The sequence below is a fragment of the Volvox carteri genome (assembly GCF_000143455.1).
Source record: "Volvox carteri f. nagariensis unplaced genomic scaffold VOLCAscaffold_54, whole genome shotgun sequence".
NCBI lineage: Eukaryota > Viridiplantae > Chlorophyta > Chlorophyceae > Chlamydomonadales > Volvocaceae > Volvox > Volvox carteri.
In genome coordinates, this window is record NW_003307597.1 from 321,210 (window position 1) to 342,667 (window position 21,458).

General features: G+C 60.2%; 1 protein-coding gene across 1 annotated transcript; it reads left to right on the forward strand.

Annotated features, from left to right (window-relative positions):
• Positions 1 to 692: 692 nt before the first annotated feature.
• Positions 693 to 20,908, forward strand: VOLCADRAFT_96662 (uncharacterized protein; the record flags this gene model as incomplete). The annotated part of the gene is made up of 28 exons (XM_002955673.1): positions 693 to 1,006; positions 1,100 to 1,179; positions 1,453 to 1,581; positions 1,843 to 1,950; positions 2,488 to 2,541; positions 2,787 to 2,879; positions 3,487 to 3,652; positions 3,977 to 4,092; positions 4,225 to 4,435; positions 4,740 to 4,801; positions 5,064 to 5,278; positions 5,618 to 5,776; positions 6,270 to 6,380; positions 6,969 to 7,249; positions 7,815 to 8,107; positions 8,308 to 8,431; positions 8,816 to 8,903; positions 9,372 to 9,587; positions 10,135 to 10,253; positions 10,490 to 10,515; positions 10,908 to 11,045; positions 11,337 to 11,433; positions 11,808 to 11,960; positions 12,346 to 12,571; positions 12,896 to 13,014; positions 13,392 to 13,936; positions 14,421 to 14,482; positions 14,882 to 20,908. The coding sequence occupies 28 exons, from the start codon at positions 693 to 695 to the stop codon at positions 20,906 to 20,908; spliced, it is 10,332 nt and encodes a 3,443-aa protein (XP_002955719.1).
• Positions 20,909 to 21,458: the final 550 nt, after the last annotated feature.

Below are 21,458 nucleotides of genomic sequence, written 5' to 3' on the forward strand. Positions count from 1 at the left end.
GTGCGCTCTCCTCTGCTGTACTGGGGCGCTGGACAAGATCCTGTAGCTTGGGCCATGCTTTGATGACCGCCAGTATTTCAGGTAGTCCAGCGACGAGTTGCCGAAGGAGCGGCAAAACCTGTAGGATCTGAGGCATCACCTCAGGAAAAGGTGCCAATCAGTTCTTGAACTCGGCTATGTTATTCTGAGATCCTCCATTTCACCATCCGCTAAGCGTACTAGTGTTCTGGGGCAGCCATTTCCTGCCGTTCGCGTATCACTTGTACGTCCCGTTCTTGTGCTTTGAAGAGACACCCCTTGTCCTTATTTGGAGTGCTTTTTCGTTTTGTCATGCACCCCGTCACTGCAGCATCACTGGGCTATACTTGCAGGGCTATATTTGCGTCTGTGCATTGTTAAAGCTGGCCTGTTTAGATGTGGTTAACCCTGTTCAGCTTCTGAATTGCCGAAGGATGTATGGTTTTACATTGTAGTCTCAACCCTGGTACGGCCGGTACGTTGCACGCGGGAACAAAAGTTCCATGTCACAAAGCCTGTTCAGCTAGACTCATACGTTGGTGTTTGACATTTCTGCATGTCAGGTGAAGCATGGGTGTCCTGTTTCAATTGGGCATTTTGCCTCTCCACCGCGCTGTCAATTTGAATGTCATAGGACTTCCTTCGCTGCCGACGTAGTCCCTGTAGTCCACGACATGGCTGACCACATATTCCAGCCATCGGGAGGATATGATGGTGACTCTGGCTCTCAAGCTGGAATCCTGGAGCAGCACATCGTCTTCCTTTTGGATGTGGACGGATTGTCAGGCTTTATCAGGAACAATGGAGGCGCATTCTCGCCTCGAGATCAGACAGGCCCGCCAGCATTTTCAGATGCACCCAGCGGCCGCGAAGGCGACGGTGGCTTTGCGCCGGATAGAATGGCTGAAGTGTTGACGCGCATATCGCATGTCTATACCCAGCTCTTCGGCTTGCAGACTGCAGTTTCCTATCACATGATAAGTACAAAGTAAGATCAATCAGCAAGTGGTTCTAACAGTCGGTGACGTATTGAGCGAGATAGTTGAAGTCCTCCTGGAATGCCTGCCACAACCCCCAACAGGAGCAGATTTACGCAAGAGAAGATCACAATGCTGAAGGCAAAAATTGCAAGCAATCCGGCACTCGCGGAATTTGGTGCAGGTGGGGTTTCATCGACAGCTTTTTTGCGACGCCATCCACGCCACGCGCAGCACAGCGCACTTCGGACACTTCCCCGTCTGTGGCAACCAGCCCTTGCCAGGTGCCTGCAGTGTTGGCGTCATCTCGACCGTTGCTAGTGCGGCATCACCTTGAACCATTCCTTTCGCCCACATCCTGCCCGTTCCATGCCTAGAATTCGCCATCAATCCCCGGATAGGATTCTCCATGGCGTTGTGCTGAGGAAAACCTTTTTGCTATGCACTCATTCCGCAGGCCTACAGAGCGCGAGGGGTGGTGGTGGTGGTGGTCATGGCCCGAAAGGGCCAGAAACCCGCACACCCGTCAACGTGCACACGGAGATGTATGCGTTGCTGAAGGCGCTAGGGGAGCCAGCACCAGAGGGTAGGCGCTCTCGCATGTGCTCCTCTCTCCTTTTTCTCTTCCCCTTTCCTCCTTGAACAATCGGCGTCAAAAAAGCTCTACCTCCAAAAAGCACTACGTCAAACAGCCTACATCCCTTCTTCTCACCGCAAACCATCAGCAAGCCCATCAGTCACTTCATTTTCTGCTGTTGTGAATTACCCATACACGGCACGCGCGATGTGCTCCTCTTTCAATTGTTTACCATCGTTTCCTTCCCCGCTTGTCCTTCTGCTGCTTCAGCATCTGCGGGTCCGGGCAGCAGCACGTGGCTGGAGAACATGACTTATCATGTGCAGCAGACCACTTCGCGGTTTGTGGCGGCGATGAATGCTGCTGCGGCGCAGCGAGGTGGGTCAGGGCTGGCCACGGCAGCGAAGTAGGGCGGGTTGTTCATGCAAGTGCGGCGATGTGGATGAGGACCGGCTGGTCAATATTGCAAACCGCGGGTCGCACGGGGCGCCCCGCGGTGGGCTGGGAACATGGTTCGGGGGGAATGCCTGCGGGGTAGATCGTTCTGTCAACTCTTCGTTGTGTGCAGTCGTTTCCATTGGCACGGTTTGGCTTACAGTGCTGGCGTTACTAAATCGATTCGTCACGGGGCTATTGACTGTATGACCCCTGTCCTGCGCAACAAAATAGGGGATATGTACGGACGGCATGGATCTAAGGGCCTAAGGCGTGTCTTATGATCTGGATCTACTTTGGTTCTTCTCGGCTCGCTGGGCCAAGGGAGGCGCAAAGTAAAACCCCCAAAATGTCATCACTTACCCCTTGAATCAATGGTCACCATAATCATTACCTTATGACCATAGATGTTACTGACTCGTTGCTGCATGGGCTTGCGCGTGCAAACGTTTGGATGCATGTTGTCGGATGCATCCGTAGGTACACAAGTGAAGGCGGCAACCTTTGTCCTCGTGGCGCCGGCGCCGCAAGCAGGTGGGCGGTTAGGTTATCGTCGGAAGGGTGCAGGTATGCGTAGGTAGGACAAGTGGTATCCATGGCAACGGCGTTGCGGTCTGAAACTCTCTGCAAATCTGGGAAAGCAGACGGGCAGCTAGTAGTCGTGTGTCCTTGCTGTCCTGCAGTAGCTGCTGCCGGGTTGGGGTTGAGAGAACGAGAAGGGCCTGTTTCACTTGACATGGTGCAAATGCAAGGAGGACAATACAATAACCGGCGCGCAGGTCGTCAGGTGAAGCCAATCGAAGCTCTGAGCCCGGAGCTGCTGGCGGCGCTGCGGCAGGTCAATGCTCGCTTCATGTGGCTCGATCCTGCAGGTGCGTGTGCCGGAAGGGAACTTTGCGTTAGAGAGAGAGGCAGACAGGCAATTTTGTGTTGTCGGCTGAGGCAGAGCAAAGGCAAATGGCTGGGAGATGGAGATGTCGGGATCTTCGGCGGTCTAGATTTAAAGGACGCAAGACGGGCAGGTCGCAGCGGCGGGCGCGACAGGTGCATATGTTAGAAGGGAATAGCGCATATGCGTGCATGTGCGCGTGTGGCTCGCATACGTGCGGACGCGTGTTTTCATGATATGAGACGCGGGCAGGCGCGTATGTGCGAGTCTTGTAAAGCTAGGTTGCATGGAGGAGGACAGGCGAGCCAATGGGCTCGGGGGCCTGGATCAACTAAACACATGGAACCCAAGCAGGCGGGGAGCCCTGGATGGGGGGGCCAATAAATACGGGCTGCAGATGGGGGCTTACTGGAGGACACGTTGAAGCGCCTTCACGCGGTCTGGACTGACGGGCATAATACACACCGGCATCCTCCTCGTCCTTCCCATCCATACCCGCGTACACGCATCTCTCTATCCACCCGTATCCACCGTTCATGGTGTGAGAAACTGTTAAAACACGTGCCATCGGCTGCTCGTTGTGACAACAGGTGGCGCGGACGTCAGCCATAGGGCCCAGATGGAGGCGGCTGTGGAAGCGGCCGCAGCGGCCGTAGCGAGGGAGCAGGCAGGGGCTCAGCAGTCTCAGGCGCCACTGCCGCCTTTGCCCGACAGCAGGTCCGGCTCCCCGGAAGTACAGCTCGGGTTACTGCTGAGGTACGCGCTATTACCGGGTAGAAACACCACCACCGGGTTTAAAAAAGCAATCAATATCTGTTGTTCTACCGTTGGTGGGATCCCATTCTGCGATACGCATTCCACGAGGGCAAAGTTACCAAGGGCACACGCTCTCCGTAGGAGGTGTGAAAGAGAATGTGGGGCCCGGGGTGGGTGGCAATATTCGTGAACGTAACGGATTTGGGCACTGGAAGGATCTAACTCCTGTGGCGGTGGCATGAACGTGAAGAGCGGCTGCAGCTGGTGGTAATGGTCGTGTGGTGACGGTGATCAATGCTGCTCCTGACACGCGCATGGACGCAGTTCGCATTGGCGGCTTGAGGGTGCACCAGAGGAATGCATGGCCGTGCAGCCTGGACTGGGCCTACCGCTCCTTCCGGTGGCCTGGCTGCCCGTGGCAGACATTTTCCACTCCAAAGGTACGAAAGAAGCCAGCTGCATGTTGTTGCCTTGTGGTGCTTTGTGGAGTTTTCCCCCCTTCCTCTCTTTTATGTCTTCTTTCCACTTTTCCACCCATGTGTGGCTCTGCACGTTCGCATGGGCGCTCGCAGCTGTGCTGGAGGCCATGGTCCGCCGGATGGTTGCGCTACCGCCGCCGGGTCCGTACGCACCGCTCCCCTCCAGCTTCTACCTGAGCGAGTATTACGGCTTCAAGAACCATTTCACTGGGCTCAAGTGGTTTTATCGGGTCTGGGTGGAGACCACGAAGCTCACCGCGGCCGAGTACGTGGGGGACAAAGGAGGGGCACGCAGGCTGGATATGTGAGGGGGGGCTGGACAGGGCAGCATGCATGAGGGCTGAACCCGGCTGAAGGGCTGGACAGGGCAGGCCGCGTCAAGGCGAGGGCGGGAAAGGGATTGCGTACAGGGTTCTGGAAGTCAAGGGGGAACTCTACACCAGGCCACGCAGGACGGCTCCCCGGCCTTGCCTTCCCTTCGTCTTTTTTGCTGCTTCTCGGGGAAAGGGAATAGGCTCATCGCATCTCTGCAACAACTCCTCTTCAGCACCTCTGCCGTCCGTTACTCTTAATAACAAAACCCATTATTATATTCCTGTTTCCCTCAGCTACCTTGGGGCCATGAACAGCAATCGGCACCTGAAGCTGCCAACTCTCCGGGTCAGAGCAGGTAAGGACGCGATCAGGCCCGGTCAGCGAGAGCGCCTTTCACCGACCATGCGTAATAGCGCCAAGTCATCGATACAAAATGTACTCCATGGAATCCTTAGAGAAATGTCTCTCTAACGTTAGGCACGAGTCCAAGAAATGTCTTGCGTGGGATGTCATAACGCACCGAGTACAGCAGCACGTGTTCTTTCACCCACAGCTGTAGACGTTGAGGACGTCGAATAGCACATGTTTTTGCGGCCCTACATCTGGCCCACCTGCAGAGCCCCACAAGGCCGCCGCTGCAGCAAAGGCCGCGCCGGCCGTGGCGATCAAGGGCGCCTGGCATAAACGGGGGCCCCTCCCAGGGAGCCAAAACCCGCACGCCAGGCCACCCATGGCTCCGCCGGCGCTTGTCACGGGCGCGGGACTGCGGCCCGTTGTCCCTGGGTCGGTGGCAGGCAGGCCCGGGCCCGTTCCCCTGACAGCAAGCGCTCAGGTAGGTCGGGCGCCCATGTTCCGGCAATCCAGTTCGGGCTCCTTTCCTTCCTCTGGAGGGACACTTTCGGGCGTGCAGTCTCTTTTCCCGTACAAGGGCCATGCGGAGTTCTTTGAATGGGGGTTCCGATGGGGTCCGATGATCAGCGGTCGCCCAGTTGGGTTCCGTCGCCGGTAGAGCTCCTCTTGCTCTGTAACGGGCTTTTTGTCGCGTTCATTCCGGCTGTGTAGTGTCCACTGGTCAAGGGATTTACCGCTTCCGTTACTACCCCCAAGTTCTTATCTCCCCCAAGTATTACCTCCAATTAATGGGCCCCTAACCGTTACTTTGTTCGACCAGATGAACGTGTCGGGGGGGAGCAGCGCTCGGCAGCCGCTCAAGGGGGCCCCAGGGCTGATGGGCAAGCCGGGTCACGGGTCAGGTCCGCTGGGCGGCCGCCTCGCCGCCGGCTCTGCCGGGCCTGGAGGTGCAAGCAAGCCCCAGAAGGGCGCGCAGAAGGTAAGACTCTGCCTATGTGGCTCGCGGAGCCGTCGGAGTGTTTTGAGCAGAATAGGGCGCAGAAGATCATATGAGGTGGCGGGACAGGGGAAAAGGGAATGGGACAGGTTAAGGACAGTCACTGCCATAACAGGACAAAAGTGCGCTGTCAGTGATTGGCGCAAGCAAAAGCGCCCCGGGTGTCGCTGTTGTCGTGCGTTTGTTACATTTGGTTGTGTTTTATAATGAGGGATACGGCACCGGATCGCCGTGGCGCCAAGCACTCCGCCGCCATGCTTTGTGTGTCGCATTTCCGCAACAGCATGGGCTCCCGTCCCACCTCGGGTCTCGACCTTAACCCTAGGGCTTTCCAATTATTCTGAAAGTCCCATAGCAGAAACTGCTGTAACTGCTATGTTAAAAACAGCGTTGCGGACCCAGCTTCCCTTCGGGTCGTGTGGTTCGTCTTACCCCCTCCGCGTCCCATCTGCCACGTCATCGTGATTATTCCCAGGCAAGCAAGCCGCTCGTTCGGCCGCTGGTCGTGGACCCCAACACCGTCGCTGCTGGCGCACCCGCCAGCAACTACACGCTCGGTCGCGCAGCGGGCAAGCGCATTGCCCAGGTACGCCCAAGAAGATGCGTATGTTCCTTTTCCTTTCTGCTTCTACTCTTCACGGTCGGCTTCTCCCCTGCACCTGTTGTTGGAGGGAGGAAAGTGTTTTGTGCAAGCTGAGAACTAGGGGTATTTCCACGAACTCTTCCATGCAGGGTCGGACGGCACCTGTTGCAGCAGCAGCTGGTGCTGTTGGTCCACCCCTGAGGTCCCTCACCCCTCAGCTCAGCGGGGGCCCACCAACCACGTCGCAGCTCCCTTGAAATGCAGCAAACGGGCCGTACCCCTGCGCAAACCCAACGTTGCGGAAACCCACGTTGTAGTCGCGTGTAAAGACCTCAAAAGCACGGGACTTCGCACCGCTGCAGGAGGAGGGTCGGAAAGTGGGAGGAAAGGGTGGAAATGAGGGAGCGGAGGAAAAAGGGGAGGGAGGAATACAGCGAATGCCATGGGAAGTTCTCCCTCTGGCCAATGCAGGAAAAATGTAAGCAAGAGATCCATCAGATCCACCATGCGGGTGAGAATGGCACCCGCATGCCGTGTAGCATACTGTAGTCACGGTGTGTTTGCATTACGTGGCATTTGCTTCTCCTACAGGCCTTGGAGCAGGGAGTCCTTTCCGGTGCTGGAACCGCCGGTGGCGCCAATGGCAAGCCAGGCAACGACTTGCAAAGTGGCGCTGCCGGCGGCGGCGGCGTGGCTGCTGCCGCAGGGGCCGCGGCCGCAGGCACCGCCGCTGTCGGCGGAGGCGGAGGTAGCCGCTGGGTTTGGCCTCCCTTGAGCGCTGAGGAGCTGGCTGCCCATGCGGCGAGGGAGGGTGGCATGGTGGCCGTGGATGATGACCTGGACGTTGGGGAGCTTTTACGGCGTGCAGACGAGTGCGTGGTAGCCGGCCGGAAGCGCTGGAAGGGGAGGGGCGGGGAGAGAGCCCGAACGGGAAAAGGCAAAGGAGTCCTAACGGGACCCCCGAACGGATGTATCGAACGCGAATGAGGAAGTGCACGATTGGAAAAATGTGCCGAAAAACATGTAGAATCGATTGTATTTGCAAAACGGGGTATGGTATGGTTAGTGCGTGAAGGGTTGACAGGTTTTAAAGGAGGGATGGAAAGGGGCGAACTGGTAGGATAGCAGCGTAGTATAGGGGCGTTGGTGCCCGCAGCTTAGTAGACACGTTTTTGCATTTGTATCGTCCCTTTGCCCATCCCATCTTCCATGCGTACCAAAAGCGGCACACGGCAAAAGCCATTACGGGCAATAACCCCCTTTCCCCCACAGGATGGTCTTCCACCCCGTTCAGCTTTGCCTTTTAGAAGTTTTAGATGAATTAATATTCCTCCTTGAGTAGCTACAGTATGACTGCGAGTTGGAAAGAGGTTTGAACCTCCAGGGTGTCGTGTAGCCTTACTCACGTTTCCCTGCATTTGGTTCCGTTCCGCGCAGGCAGATGCACGAGTTCATTTCGGGTGACCTCAAGGCCGCGATTCGCAAAGACGAGAAACAGCTGCGGCGCCAGAACAGGCCGCAGGGGCAACATCAGAAGCAACAACGAGAAGGAGGAGCGGGCGAGCAGGAAGGTGGCCTACAGCAGCCGGGACGTGACGACAACCTGCAGCAGCAGCAGCCGCATCCGCAGGACACGGCAGATGGTCGTAGTGCGAAGCGGCAGCGCGTCACACCCCTGGAGTCATTGCAGCCCATTCTAGGAGACGCACGCAGTCGCCTGCGGAGCAAGCGTAAGTCCCATGGGTCGGCGAGGCTTGTTAAGTCCACAATTGCAGAAAGGACATACGACATCATGTTGATGTCGTATGATGGAGCTGCAAGGCGCATAGATCGGTAGAACCAAAAGGGCATATCGCCATGGTCTGGGGTTTTTCCATATGACCCTTTCTCACTTCATGCGACTCTGCCCCACTCCACCCTACCCCCTTAGTTTTGGTACCCCCAGCGAAGCTGTCCCGCCACGAGGAGCGGCTGCCCGGTTGGGAACCCCCCCTGGAGCTGGTTCTGGAGCGAGCCCGGGCACACACCCGCGAGGTGGTGGATGCGCTGTTGAGGTACGGACGGCGATGATTCCGCTATAGCCGTGATGCCGCTCCCCCGCCGTGATTCCCCTCGTCCCCCAGCTTTTGGTTACGTCGTTTTAGCCTCCTGTGTAGGAGAAGAGCCAACACCACCTCGTCCGGCATCTTCGTCTGTCCTTGCCCCTTCCTTTTAGTTTGCTTAGTGCGGGCTGCTGCGGCATCCTTGTCGTAGACCATCCATAAGTTCATCCACGCATTTCTATATGCATGTGCATACATATATATTGTACATACATGCATGCATGCATGCGCACATGCATCCAGCTCTCGTGCATTCGCGCACCTCCTTGTCAACCCCCTGTCGTTTCCTTGGCTTCTTGCACAATTAATCTCCCCTTTCCCCTTCTTAACCCCTAGGGCTTCGGAGCGGGCCGTCTCAATCGCCATGCGAGGGGTACGGAAGCAAGCTGCGGAGCGGAGGACTCGCCTCAGAGGACCCAACGGGGTGAGCGTCCGGTCACCACCAAGCGCGCCAAGCCGTGCGCAAATAGCTTTTACACGTTTCGTTGTCATTTTGATTGTCATTCATTGACAATTCATTGTCCAAAACGTGTAAGCTATTTCCGTATAGCACAGCGAGTAGTGCGATATGATGGGCGTATTTGAATGGGGCGCATCACGTTGAGTGTGTCTAAAGTAAAGCAGGGCACACAGCACACGGCACGGCACAGCACAGCACATGTAAGGGATGCGCGCGGGTTGGCTTGCGGCTGGCTCCTTGCATCCGTCGCATGCGAGGGATGGCCAGGATGCCGCCGCCCTTGCCTGTCGCATTTTGTACATACATAGAACCAAAGGAACTGCACTCCTAGCTTCACTTGTAAGGCACTTTTACGGTATGAAGCCACTTCGTACCGAACCGAACATGTGATATCTGCGATCTTTGGGTGGCTGTTGATGGTGGGTTCAATAGGGTGCTGGCGCAGAGGTGGGAGAGCAGTGCGGTGAGGTGGACCCAGATGTGGCCGTCGGCGGTGTCGATGGCCGAGGCGGTGGGGACGCCTGTCGCAAGGGCCTAGCTGCTGGCCGAGGCGGCGGTGGTGGTATTGGTGGCGGAGTCGGCAGCGCTGAGCGCCAGGCGGCAGCGGACGTCGACCAGGACGGGGTGTATGCAGCTGCTATTGACCAGGTACGACCATCTGTACGGAAACCCCGGTACTATGACAACTTGACAACCTGACGTTTTGAGTTTGCACCACCGGTGTTCTGGTACCTGGACCTCAACGACGACCTGATGTGGATTTCCTCTATGGTCCACAGCACTGGCCTTTCTGTTCGACGGCTCCACGGAACTGGCTACCATGTCGCTACCATGTCGCTACCATGTCGCTACCATGTTGCTACCATGTCGCTACCATGTTGCTACCATGTTGCTACCATGTTGCTACCATGTTGCTACCTGGTGTTCCCTGTGCCATAAAGTGTACCTGTCGCGTCCTGTTTGCTGTCAGTGTGCCACGTCCTGTTTGCTGTCAGTGTGCCACGTCCTGTTTGCTGTCAGTGTGTCACGTCCTGTTTGCTGTCAGTGTGCCACGTCCTGTTTGCTGTCAGTGTGCCACGTCCTGTTTGCTGTCAGTGTGTCACGTCCTGTTTGCTGTCAGTGTGCCACGTCCTGTTTGCTGTCAGTGTGTCACGCACATGTGCGCATATGTGCACACCGTGTCGTCGCTCCGCAGGTGTTTGCGCTGCTCCAGGAGGCCTGGGCTGGGGACGTTATGGCGATACTGCGTGAGCGGGGCGCGGTCCGCGGACGGCCTCGGCTACAGCTGTGTGCGCTCATCTATACAGCAAGCCGGTCAGTGGGTGAGAGGTTGCACGTACGGAGTTCCTGGGTACTTCCCTACCGCTTTTATTCCAATATTATCACATATTTGGACATCACGTCACGCATCCTGCGTGCCTTTTCGTGCCTTTCCCATGTGCCATCTCATCCCATCCGTGCCATCCATCCCATCCGTGCCTTTTCCATGACACTCACGCACTTCCCTGTGTGTGTTCCCGCCTGCACGCCTCCTCTGTCCGAACCGACAGAGTGGTGTACGCTGTGGAGATGCTCGGTAAGGCCTGTGGGTGCGGTGCGGGGGGGGGGGCGGTCTAGCTTGAGCTGCAATAATTTAGGGCTGTCACTTTTACTTTTGGGTGCTTACACAATAATGTATTTTGATGTGGCATGAGGACAGCGAGATGGGGATTCTTGCTGCTGCTGCTGCTGCTGCTGCCGCAATATATGATTGTGCGAAGCAGGGGAGGGTGTACAGTTTCACCCGCCCCCACTTGCCTGGTAGTCTTTACTTTCCCAATGTTTGGGGGCACCACCCTTACTATCCTTTTCATCACCCACGTGTGCCGACTTTTGCGAAGTCGATGGCTTATCGCGGCTTTGCTGCAGCCACGTCCTACTGACCTGACTGTCGTTTCTGCTGCCGTCGCTGCGGCTGCCTCTTCCTAGGTTACCGCCGCCGTAGTCCCCGCGTGCTGGTGGACTTGCTGAGAGAGCAGTTGGACTGGGCGGTGCCGCTGCTGTGTCATGTGGAGGGCGGGCCGTCCATGGCGGCCTTGGTGGCCGAGCGACTCAAGCCGGCATGGGGTGGGTGCGACGGTCCGTGTTGTGTAGCGCTGGTCGCCGGGTGGGTTAGGCCCCGGGCGTGCGCGCGTGTGTATGTGTGTGCGTTTGTGTGTCTGCGTGAGTATCTTTTCACAGGATGACATGTGCGGCATATTGGGCTTGGGTGTCGGACTTGGGCTCTGGGAAACGTTGCGGTCGGATTGCTGTATGATCTCATGGATCGTCTTCCCTTCATCTCCTTTTTCTCTCCCTATTTTTCCCTATTATGACATCCACACCGCCCGGTGCCCTCCTCGTGCCTTTCTTCCGCAGCTAACACCTGGGTCGCGACCCTGTTGGACCTGCTGGCGGTGTCGTACGCGGGAGAGGACCGCGAGGGCAACAACGAGATGGAGTTCGTTGCGCGATGGTGGGTGCATTTATTGTAGCCTGTCCTGTCTGTGGTTGACTATGTAGCGTAAAGCTCGCGTGTAAAGCTGCCCGCCCGGATGCACCGCTGGAATGAGTACCTGCCTTATTGGCGAATTTCCCTGCGCACGAGACATGGCCTCCTCTTGGGCGAGGACCTGCATCGTCCCCATGATGAAAAAGCTCGACTCTGTGTGCGACTATTTTACAAGGCGGCGACGCCCACGTGTCTGTGTGTCTGCATGTATGTATCTAAATGTTTTAATATCTGTTTGTATGTACGTATGTAGATATGTAGTATGTGTGTATGTATATATGTACGTACGCATGTATGTATCCATGTATGTATGTGCGTGCGTTGGTTATCGTCCCAAGGGACTCCGATGAGGATTGGGAGGCGGGCATGGAGGAGGCGGGTGGTGTGGAGGCTGCCACGGACGCCCTGGAGGAGCTCCAACGGACAGCAGCGGCGGTAGCAGCAGCCCAGCAGCAGCAGCAGGTTTCGGAGCTGGGGCCCTCAGACCTGCGGTACGTGGTGCGGTGCGGGATGTACTTTAAAGATGAGGAGTGGATGGAGTGGATGGTACAGAGGGGGAGCTGGGGCGGTTGGTTTTGCGGTTGGTACTACAGTGCCGATCGAGCGCCTTGACTCCGGATCCGTATACCGTAAACGCTACCTCTTCCCCAGCCTTCATCAGCATTACTGTGAAAGAACGGAAAGCCTTTGCGCTGCCTGCCGTGCCTGCCTTCTCCCTTCCAACCCATGGTAGCGTCTTTCGCCCCAAACGTTTTTGGGGCACCTGTTGTCAGCATCCCACGACCGAATGTAATTAATGCATGTCCCCTTTGTCGCATCCCTAAATCCGCAAGTCTGCGAGTTTGCCTTGTGTCTTCCTTCCCCTTCCCCGGCCAGGGCATCCGGTCGCGGCACGTCGGTTTCCCTCGGGAGGCAGGGCACAGGGCGGAATGCATCTGCCAGCGGCGGCGGCGGCGGAGGCGCTGGCGGACCCGGCGCCGCCGGGCGCATCCTCCGCCAGGCCACCGGATCCGGTCGTCCCGGAGGCGGCAGTGGACCCGGCGGCGGTGGGACCGGCTCCGCAGCTCCGAATGGGGGCAAGGCCGGTGCTTCACAGCCTCAGGTATGTCCGGTGACGGCTCTGGGGTACTCTGCCTACCTGTTGCCTTCTCTTGTTATCAAGCTTGTCGGGCCTGGCCTTCTGGTTTCCTTTCCTTTCTCCCAGTTTTCCCGGACGTTACATGGTGCCGTGCGCTGCACTGTAACGGTGACTGGACGGCCATTCCGAAGTCTGCACATATACCTATTAAATTGCACCTCCTTTAGGTTTTGACCTCAGGGCGGCTTAGCCGTCTGGGGCCTGGCTACCTGGCTACCGCTTTTGACATTCAGTTTGAAAACTTTAAGGAATGCCTAACTGTCTAGTGGTTGCCTCTGGATGCCCCAGGTGATGGAGGTGGACAGCCTGCGTGGGGTGGTGGTCGCGGGAAGTCAGCGGCCCGCAGTGGGCCCCAGCCGCATGGCCAAACACGTCGCGCGACTGGACCCCGTCCGGCCGGCTCACATGTAAGTCTGTCCATAGTTCATATTTAAATGGTAAGAAAGAGCAAGCGGAAGCAGCCTTTACAGGAGGACGAAAGGAAAAGGAGCTTCCTTGGGAACCTTGACCCGTAGAAGTGGCCCATGGGTCGGTCATCGTGCTGAAATCACGCGGTTGAGCCGTGCGCGGTGTCTCCGCGACTAGGACTGGACTAGGTTCGTTAAAGAAAGGGGAGGGAGGGATACGCCGATCGCCTGGCCCGTGGCCCTTTCCACGCATCTCAGCATAAGCCGCCGCAGCGCCACTAGCATTGCATGGCGCTTCGCCTTGTCCTGTCCTTGATGTGCATTCGGACTGCGAACCTTACCACGTCTTGTTTTTCTTTGCATGTGGAATGCGCCAGGATGCCCGCCATCATCGCCCGGCCCATCATCCAAATGGCGCCCGAGCCGCCGCCGGAACGGCTGGCGGCTCTGCGGGAGGAGCACCGCCTGAAGCAGCGCTGCGGCACCGCAGCCGCCAACCTGGCGGACCTATTCGACAAGGAAGCGCCAACGCCAATGGCAGCACCGGCTGGAATGGCGGACGCGCCGACGGCAGCGACCACGGAAAGAAAGGGCGGAAAGGAACCGGCGGCGGCGGCGCTGCCACTTGTGCCTGCTTCGCATGCCCGAGGTCCCGGAGGTGTAGCACCTGGCGCAGGCGCGGTTGCCTCTCCACCCGGCGCCACCGCAGCCGCCGGTGCGGCGGGCGTCGGAAGCCCATGTGGGGCTCCCGCGGCGTCGGACTCGTCAACGGAGGTGGGCCCGACGCCGATGGATGACGGCGGCGGCGGCAAACACCGGTCGCGGATTCCTGGCCTGAATGGGCGGGGCGGTGGCGGCGACGATGGTGGCGGCGCATTGGGCCTGGCGCGAGGGCTCTTCACGGATGCAGACGCAGGCGAAGGTAAGCAAGGGCCAGGGTCTAAGAGCCGCCGCGTATACGAGTCCCTATGTATGGATTTCCGAACTCGGGCCCAGGCCCTTTAGGTGTAGGGATCCAAACACTAGCTTGGGAGGTAAGAAGTCCGTCTACGTGACCTGGTTCTTGCAGTGGTGTGAAGGGTCCGCCAGGGCGTTGTTGCGATTGGAGGCAAGGAGGGATAGCCATGGACGAGCGGGGGAAGGGCCTCAGGGACGAGGGGGGGTCCTTCACGGCATCCATGCGCATGCGAACCCATGAGCGTGAAGAAGTCGGATTGAGACCCCTTCTGAGGCACCCAGGTTTACGGCGGAGGGGGAGCCAGTCTCCCTCAGCGGCTTGGGACACCGACAGTTAACCCTTTACTTCGTGCATGTGTTATTCCCCCCTCCTGGCATCAAACCCAGCTTCATTCGTCTGTGGTTCGTCTTACCACCACCCTCTTCCCCGCGTTTCCCCGTTCCCTCAGTTCCTGAGGTCAAGTTCAATCCCGGCGGCGATGGAGTGTTCAGCCAAGTCGCCACTTTCCAGGTGCGCCCCGCCCTGGAGGCGAAACGATGAACAGAAGGCAGCGAGGGCGGAGAGGGGGTGAAGTGTGGGGTGCTGCGGGTTAAGGGCCATAGCGTGTCTCGTTCTCGCGTGTCTTTTTAAACCCTGGGCACCCCATGCTATGTGTTAATCGTGCACTGGCCTGCTCAACTCAGATCGGTTTGCATCGGAGAAGCTAGTGCCTTCCTTACTTTGCCATAAATTTACTGAACTGCTCTACAGTCCACCAAAACGAGTTTTTTTGCCACCCGCGCAACCGTTCACTTAAGAAACGGACGATTTACCTGTTTTGCATGAGCGCAGATGAGCTTTTTCCCTGTTGCCGATTTCCTGTGACGACGCACCAACCTTGTTTTTGTCCTTTCCTTTCGCCGCTGTCAGATTGTCAACAAGCCGCGCGCAGCGGCACAGGCTCCCGTCGCCGCAGGCAGCCAGCCAGCCGCAATGCTTCCCTCCTCCCAAACGGCAACAGCAGCTGCGGCTCCACTGCCGCCACCTGCTGCTGCCGCAGCTCCTCCTTTATTCGTGTTCGGCGCTGGCATCCCGGCCCCGGTAACAGGCGGCGGCGCCGGCGCCGCCGCGGCACCGCCGCCGGAGCCTGGCACCTCACCTGACGGAAGTGACCCTGTTGATCCTGACGCCGGCATGGCCGGGGCGGGCGAGGCAGCCGCTGAGCTGGGCGTCCGGCGCCTCTCTGGCTTCAATCCCGTTCCCTTCGACCCGATGGACGATGGCGGTGGAGGTGGCGGAGCTGGGGCTGGAGCTGCTGGGGATGAGGAAGCGGCAGCGGATGAATGCCCAGTGAGTGAGGAGCGAGAGGACGGGCCGCCGTCGGGCTGTCGCTTGCAGGGAGAGGAGCACTCCGAGGACAGTCTGATGTGCCCGCGCCACGGGGACGACGATGACGATAGCGACAGCGAAGACGACAGCTTTGGGGGCCCCGATCCCATGTCCCCAGTGGTCCGCAAACGGCCGCCGCGAGCGCCTGTGCCAGATGCTTGCTCGCCGTGCATGAATTCTGCGCGGCGTGCCGCGGGTGCTGGTGCTGCCGCCGGCAGTAACGGCGGCCCACCGTCCCGGCTTGCTGCGGCCGTTGCTGGAAACAGCAGCCGCATTCCGGTATGTGCACCGGGTCCCGGCATCGTGCCGCCGCGCTCCCGGAAGGCGCCGCCAGCGGCGGCGGCAGCAGCAGCAGCTGCCGCTGCAGCCAAAGCGGCAGCTGCGGCAGCAGCTGCGGGCCCGTCTTCGGCTACTACAGCGGCAAAGCGCGGCGGCTTGCGTTCAGCAGCGACGAAGCCCCCTCCGCCGCGCTTCGCACCGGTGGAGGTGGAGAAGGGCCGGCAAGCCCAGGGTGCAAAGACACCTGCGCGTCTGCATGGAGATGTTCGTTGCGCTCGGCCCCCCGGTAGCGCGAAGGTCATCAGCCCTGCTGCGGTCCCTGCAGTCGCCGGGACGGCCACAGCGCCTGCGGCGACAGCAGCAGCAGCAGCAACAGTTCCAGAGGCTGCCGCTGCTGTTGCTGCTGCAGCCATTGCCTTTGTTGAACCGCTCCCGACCGCCACCGAGGCCTCTGGACGAACTGACGATGGCTGTGCTCCTATGTCTATTGATGGTGGGTTGCGTGATGATTTGATGGAGCCTATCGACGGCGGGACTGCACAGCTGCGGCGGTCCTTGGACAGCTGCGCCGGCGGCGGCAGTGAACCCCCGGGGGCTCACCCTACTCAGCCAGGCGAACTTGCGCGGCATCCACCACCGCCGCAGCCGCAGCCCCAGGCGCCTCAGGAGTTGTTGCTCCAAGCTACTACTCTTCCGGTTGAGGCGGCGGCTCAGCAGCCATGTCAAGAAGGGTCCCTGGCAGGTCAGCTGCCACATGAGCAGAACTCTACAGGCCCGGGGTTCCTCACCGCCGTTGCTGCCGCTGCTGGGAGCGTCAGCATCCATGGGGACGTAGAAATGGACGACGTGGCCGAAAGCCCACCTGAGCCGCCTGTAACTCTCGTCCCGCCCAGCACATGCAATGAGCCCGACGCTCCGGATATGAGAGTGCGGGGTGCGGCAGGAGCTCCAGTAGGAGCAGCAGCAGCCGCAGTAGGAGGTGAGGCTATGGACAGTGGCACAGACAAGCACCGGGAGCTGCAGCGAGATGGCATCGATGCTGACGCCGGCGTTGCTTCCCCAGCGGCAACTGTTGCCGCAGTGTCCGTAACGGCGGCGGCGGCGGCGGCAGTCGCACACGCGTCCACCCGGCCACAGGTACCACCGCTGGCGCCTGTGCTCAGCGGCGGCGCCGGTGCCCTGTGCCCGCAGCTTCGTCCATCGCTGGCCTCTACGCCGATGCGCGGCCAGGGGGGACCAACGGCGATACGCACTACTGGCGAAGTAAGTGCCGCTGGCGGCACAGGAGTGGCACTGGAGCCTGAACAAGGTACACCTACATCAGCCGGTCCTATTCCATGCCGCACCGCGCACGGGTTGACGCCGTATCCCCGCGGTATGCGGGGCGCCTGCGGCAGCAGGGCGCCGGCGTTGCGATTGGCTGAGAAGGGCACGCGCGCCGGAAATGCGCTAGCGGACGGCCCAGGAGCTTTGCCGCGGATTGCCGAGGAGCTCGAGGAGCCTGTTGCTGGTGGCGGTGCTGGTGGCGGTTGCGATGGAAATAGGCCCATGGCATCGCTGCAATCGCGCGACGTGATATCTTCAGCTCCACTGGCAGCGACGCAACTAGAAGCTGCGGCAGAAGCCATTATTGACGGTGCAAAAGTCGTGGACGCCAGTTGTACCGCGTTGGACAAGGTGTCCGCTGCCGCCGCCGCCGCCAGAACCGCCGGCGGTGCAGTCCAGGAGCCGTCGATTGAGCGCTGCCTTCCTGAGGGTCAGGACCCAGCCCGCCGTTTGCAGCAGCAGCAACAGCAACAACAGCAAAGGCAGGAGGATCAGGAGGATGATAACGGACAAGGCGCCATGCATGGTCAGCAGCAGGAGGGGGCACCCGAGCAGCAGGCGGCTGCGCTGCTAAAGGATGTAGATGCGCCAACACCCGCTACGGTGGGCATTGAATGCGGGGTCCGGGGGCGTGGGGGAAAGCAAGCGGGGCGGCGACGGGTTCAGCGGCTGTACGAGGAGCCAGTGATGCAGCACACTCCTCTGGCGGAAGACGGCGGCACGTCGACGGCCGCCAATGCTACTGCGGTGGCGGAAGCGCCATGCGGCGGTAGCAGCGGCGGCGGCGGCGTAGCTGATGTTGATGCGACGGATGAGCAAGGCCCGTCAGCGGCCTCGCTTGCCGCTGCCGGGGATATGCATGTCGTCTTGGAAGTGGCGGGGCCAGGATTTAATGCAGCACCGCCTGTAAGGGAGGGTGCAGGCGCTGCCGGGCCCTGTGTCGACGCCGAGCCATACCTGGGGCTGCCTGCGACATGCCATGGGTCAACGGCCCTAGCTCTGCTATCTCCGCCGGGTCCGTATGAAAACGTGGGGGCAGCAGGCTGCGGAGCGAATGCAGCCAATGAAGCGAAGGCAGCGGCCATCACAACGACTGTAAAGGCGGCTCTGGACGCAGAAATGCTGGACGTTGATGAGGCCGCTGCTGTTGCGCTCGCTGGTACATCCGCTACCGCACCTGCTGTCGATGATGCAACGCAAGACCCCGTCCCCGCAGCAGCAGCCGCCGGCGCAGCAGCAGCAGCGGCAACGGCACAGCCGTCTCATACACCGCCGACCTCGCGACCCGTGGGTCGTCGGGAACCGCCCCACCGATCGGTTTCGCGTGTGGACCTTGACGCGGCGGCGCAGGATACAACGCCCGGTGGCTTCGGCATTTCCATAGCCGAGGCAGCCAAGCTGCGGCGACAGAGCTCAGCTATGAACACGCCGCTTGGGTGCAAGCTTACGCCGCCGCCCCGTGTGCCGCAAACCAGCAGCAAGGGAGCCGGTGGCGCCCCTCTGTCGGCCGCCAAGGGAACCGCCGCGGCCGCGCCGCTGGCAACGCTGCCTGCAGCAAACGTCCGGGACAGCGCCAGGAAGAATCCGCCGTTCGGTACAACCAGCCGTACTGGGAGGACTCAGGCCACCGCGCCTGCCGCCACTGCCTCCGCTGCGGCTAATCTGGGCACGGGTATGGCGATGCGCACCAGCTCCAGAACGCAGGGACGAGCGCCGCCAGCGGCCGCTGTCACTCCCTCCAAGGCTCATTACGGGGCAGCCGCTGCGGCTGCAGCCGCTACCCCTTTGAGGCCCCAGCGTACGCCCGCTGCGAGCACGCCTGCTCATGGCGTCAGGACCTCCTCCCGTGCAGAGCCCTTGGTCGGCCGCGCATATACGGCAGCCCCGGGCCAGCCGCGCCGGCAGCCGCCGCAGCCTCAACGGCCGCAGCAAGTCAACCGCCTGCCGAGAAAGCGGCGGGCGTGTGATGATGCTAGGGAGGAGGAGGCACCACAGGAGGAAACCGCGGGTGGTGCGCCGGGGGGCCCACACAGTACGACAACGACGACGGCCGCCACTGCGGTCACCACCGCTGCAACCGGCGCCGTCGCAGCCGCTGGCGAGAATGCTTCTCGCCAGGACCACATGCCATTGCCACCGCAGAACAAGCGCCGCCGAAAGGGCGATGCTTTTGTGCTTATTGGAGTTTCGGAGGGCGCAAGTGTGATGGCCGTCGGGACGGTGCAGGCAGAATTAGCTGCAGCAGTGACGGCACCGCCGGCGGCAGCAGAGGCGGCGGCGGCAGCGACAGGCGGCGCTGTGCAAGAGGCGGCGGGATTAGGGGGTAGGTCTTCGCAAGTAGATGGAGCAGCGTCGGTGGACGCTATGGCAGCCGATGACATGGAGCAGCGTCCAGGCCTTGCGGAGACGGAAGCCGAGGCACAGAGAGCCCAACGCGTCTCCCCCGCTCCAGGGGCGGCTGAGGGGCCAACAGCGGCGGCGGCTGAGGCGGAGGTCGCAGAGGGAGAGGGAGAAGCTGCTGAGGCGGCGGCCACGGACTATGCTGTGTACTCGCAAGTGCGGGGCATCGCAGATGCGCTGGCGGAGGCGGCTGCTGTGGATGCGATGGGTGGGGACAGTTGCTGCGCTACAGAGCTGCATGGTCAGGGTGGAACCGACAGCGGCAGGGCCAAGGGGCACGGTGGTGGCACATCCGTGACCATGACCCACGGGTCTGCTGCTGTTACCCCGAGCGTTGCAGAAGACGAGATGCGGCTGTGGGAAGTTGACACGATAATGGAGGAAGAGCAAGGGGAGGAGGAGGCGGAAGCTCGCAGCGCCGAGGAGGGAGGCAGAACGGAACGGGAGGTGGAGGACAAAGGGGAGACGCATGGGGCGGCGCTTGAGGAACAGGAGGAGGGATCAGAAGCCCCTCGCGCTGGCCAAGCTAGCGCTGCACATGGCCCTCAAGACGAAGGGTGCCGTATGGAGGGTGGTCCTGCAGATGCGCCCCAAGTCCACATTTGTACTGAGTCCGCTGCTGCGCCCCCATCTCCAGCCCACTCGCTCATCAGCCCGGATAGGCGGCTGGTGAAGCGCACGCCGCAACAGGAGCACCTGCAGCAGCAGGAGCAACCAGGATTGTCTCCAAAAGAGGGCTGCAGAGGGACAGCAGACGATGGCGGTGAAGGTGATAATGCTGTTCCTCAGGCCGGTAAAGGGGCCCGGGGGTTATCCGCAGCCGGCGGGAATCTTGCTGGGGATCATGTGCAGCAGCCCCAGCTCCGCCACGGAGATGCTACTACGACAGCTGCAGCAGCGGGAGAGCAGCTTCCGGATGGCGCTGCTGATGGTCATGCGACTGACGAAGGTGCATGCGGGGACGAGCGGGCTGCGCGCTTGTGCAGCAGACAGGGCAGAAAGAAGGGCGGGAGAGCCGGAGGCACTGGTCAGGGGCGAAAGCAGCAGCGGAAACAGGAAGCAGACACCGTCGGTGATGCCGTATGTCATGACAGTACTGGTGAGGAGTGTGAGGATCAGAAGGAGGCGGCTCAAGAACACGGCCTAGCCTTGAAAAAAGACGGCCCGGTAAGGGACGGGGCCGGAGGCAACTTGTCGCCCGTATTGCACATTCGCCGAAGCGAGCGACTGCGACCGGGTGTCAGTGTCCAGCCGCCACCGGTATCGGCGGCGGCTGTGGCGGCAGCGCCATCGAAAACCACGCGGTCTCATAACCGGGCCGGTGCGCAAGCTGGCGCGTCCATGGGGCCGGTGGCCGCGGTGCCGGTTTCGAGCGTGAGCACTCGAGGGGCTGCAAGGCGGCAGGCAGCAGCTGCACCGTCGGAGAGCGACGACGCGACGCCTAGCACCCGACGGCCAGCTGCTGCCAAGCGCGTCGGAGCATGCCAGACAGTAGGAGAGGAGGGCGAGGAGGAGGGTGCACAGCGTGGAGGGGATCGGCCGTCTAAGCGGACGCGGCGGTAAGTGAAGACTAATAATGGTACGATGCACTATTTGCAGAACCTGGGTTGTGTTAAGAAAAGGGTGGCAGGCAACTTAGGCACACGCTTTGCTGTGAAAGGCGGCGGTGCGGGGCAGGCTGCGTAGTACCGTAGTACTTCTTATCGGATCGCGGTGAACTTGAGTAAAGTGGAGTCAGGGTAATGTGGGGATCAAGGTTCCACAGGGTTCTGTGTGTGTGTGTGGTGTGTGCGAGTGTGAGGTCGTGCGCGGCATGAGTTGTTGGTCGGTATTGGTGGAATGGTGCGGGGTGAAGAAAATTTGGGGAGAACTTGTCCCTGTCCTTGGCCTCGGCGCCTTGACTAAAAGGAATAACAGGGAATAACAGAGGGGAATTGTAATGTATTCCAGCTGTGTGCGTCATGTGTTTTTGGTTGGTGTTGGGTGCCTTCTGGCGCCAGCCCGGGCGCTGCCAGGTAGGGGCTTGTGGGCTGGAGGACTGTGGGTTTATCGTCCTCTCCCTAGGTGTCACACCCCCTTAACCTGTTACATCCCCCTTCGGAAGACACAGCGT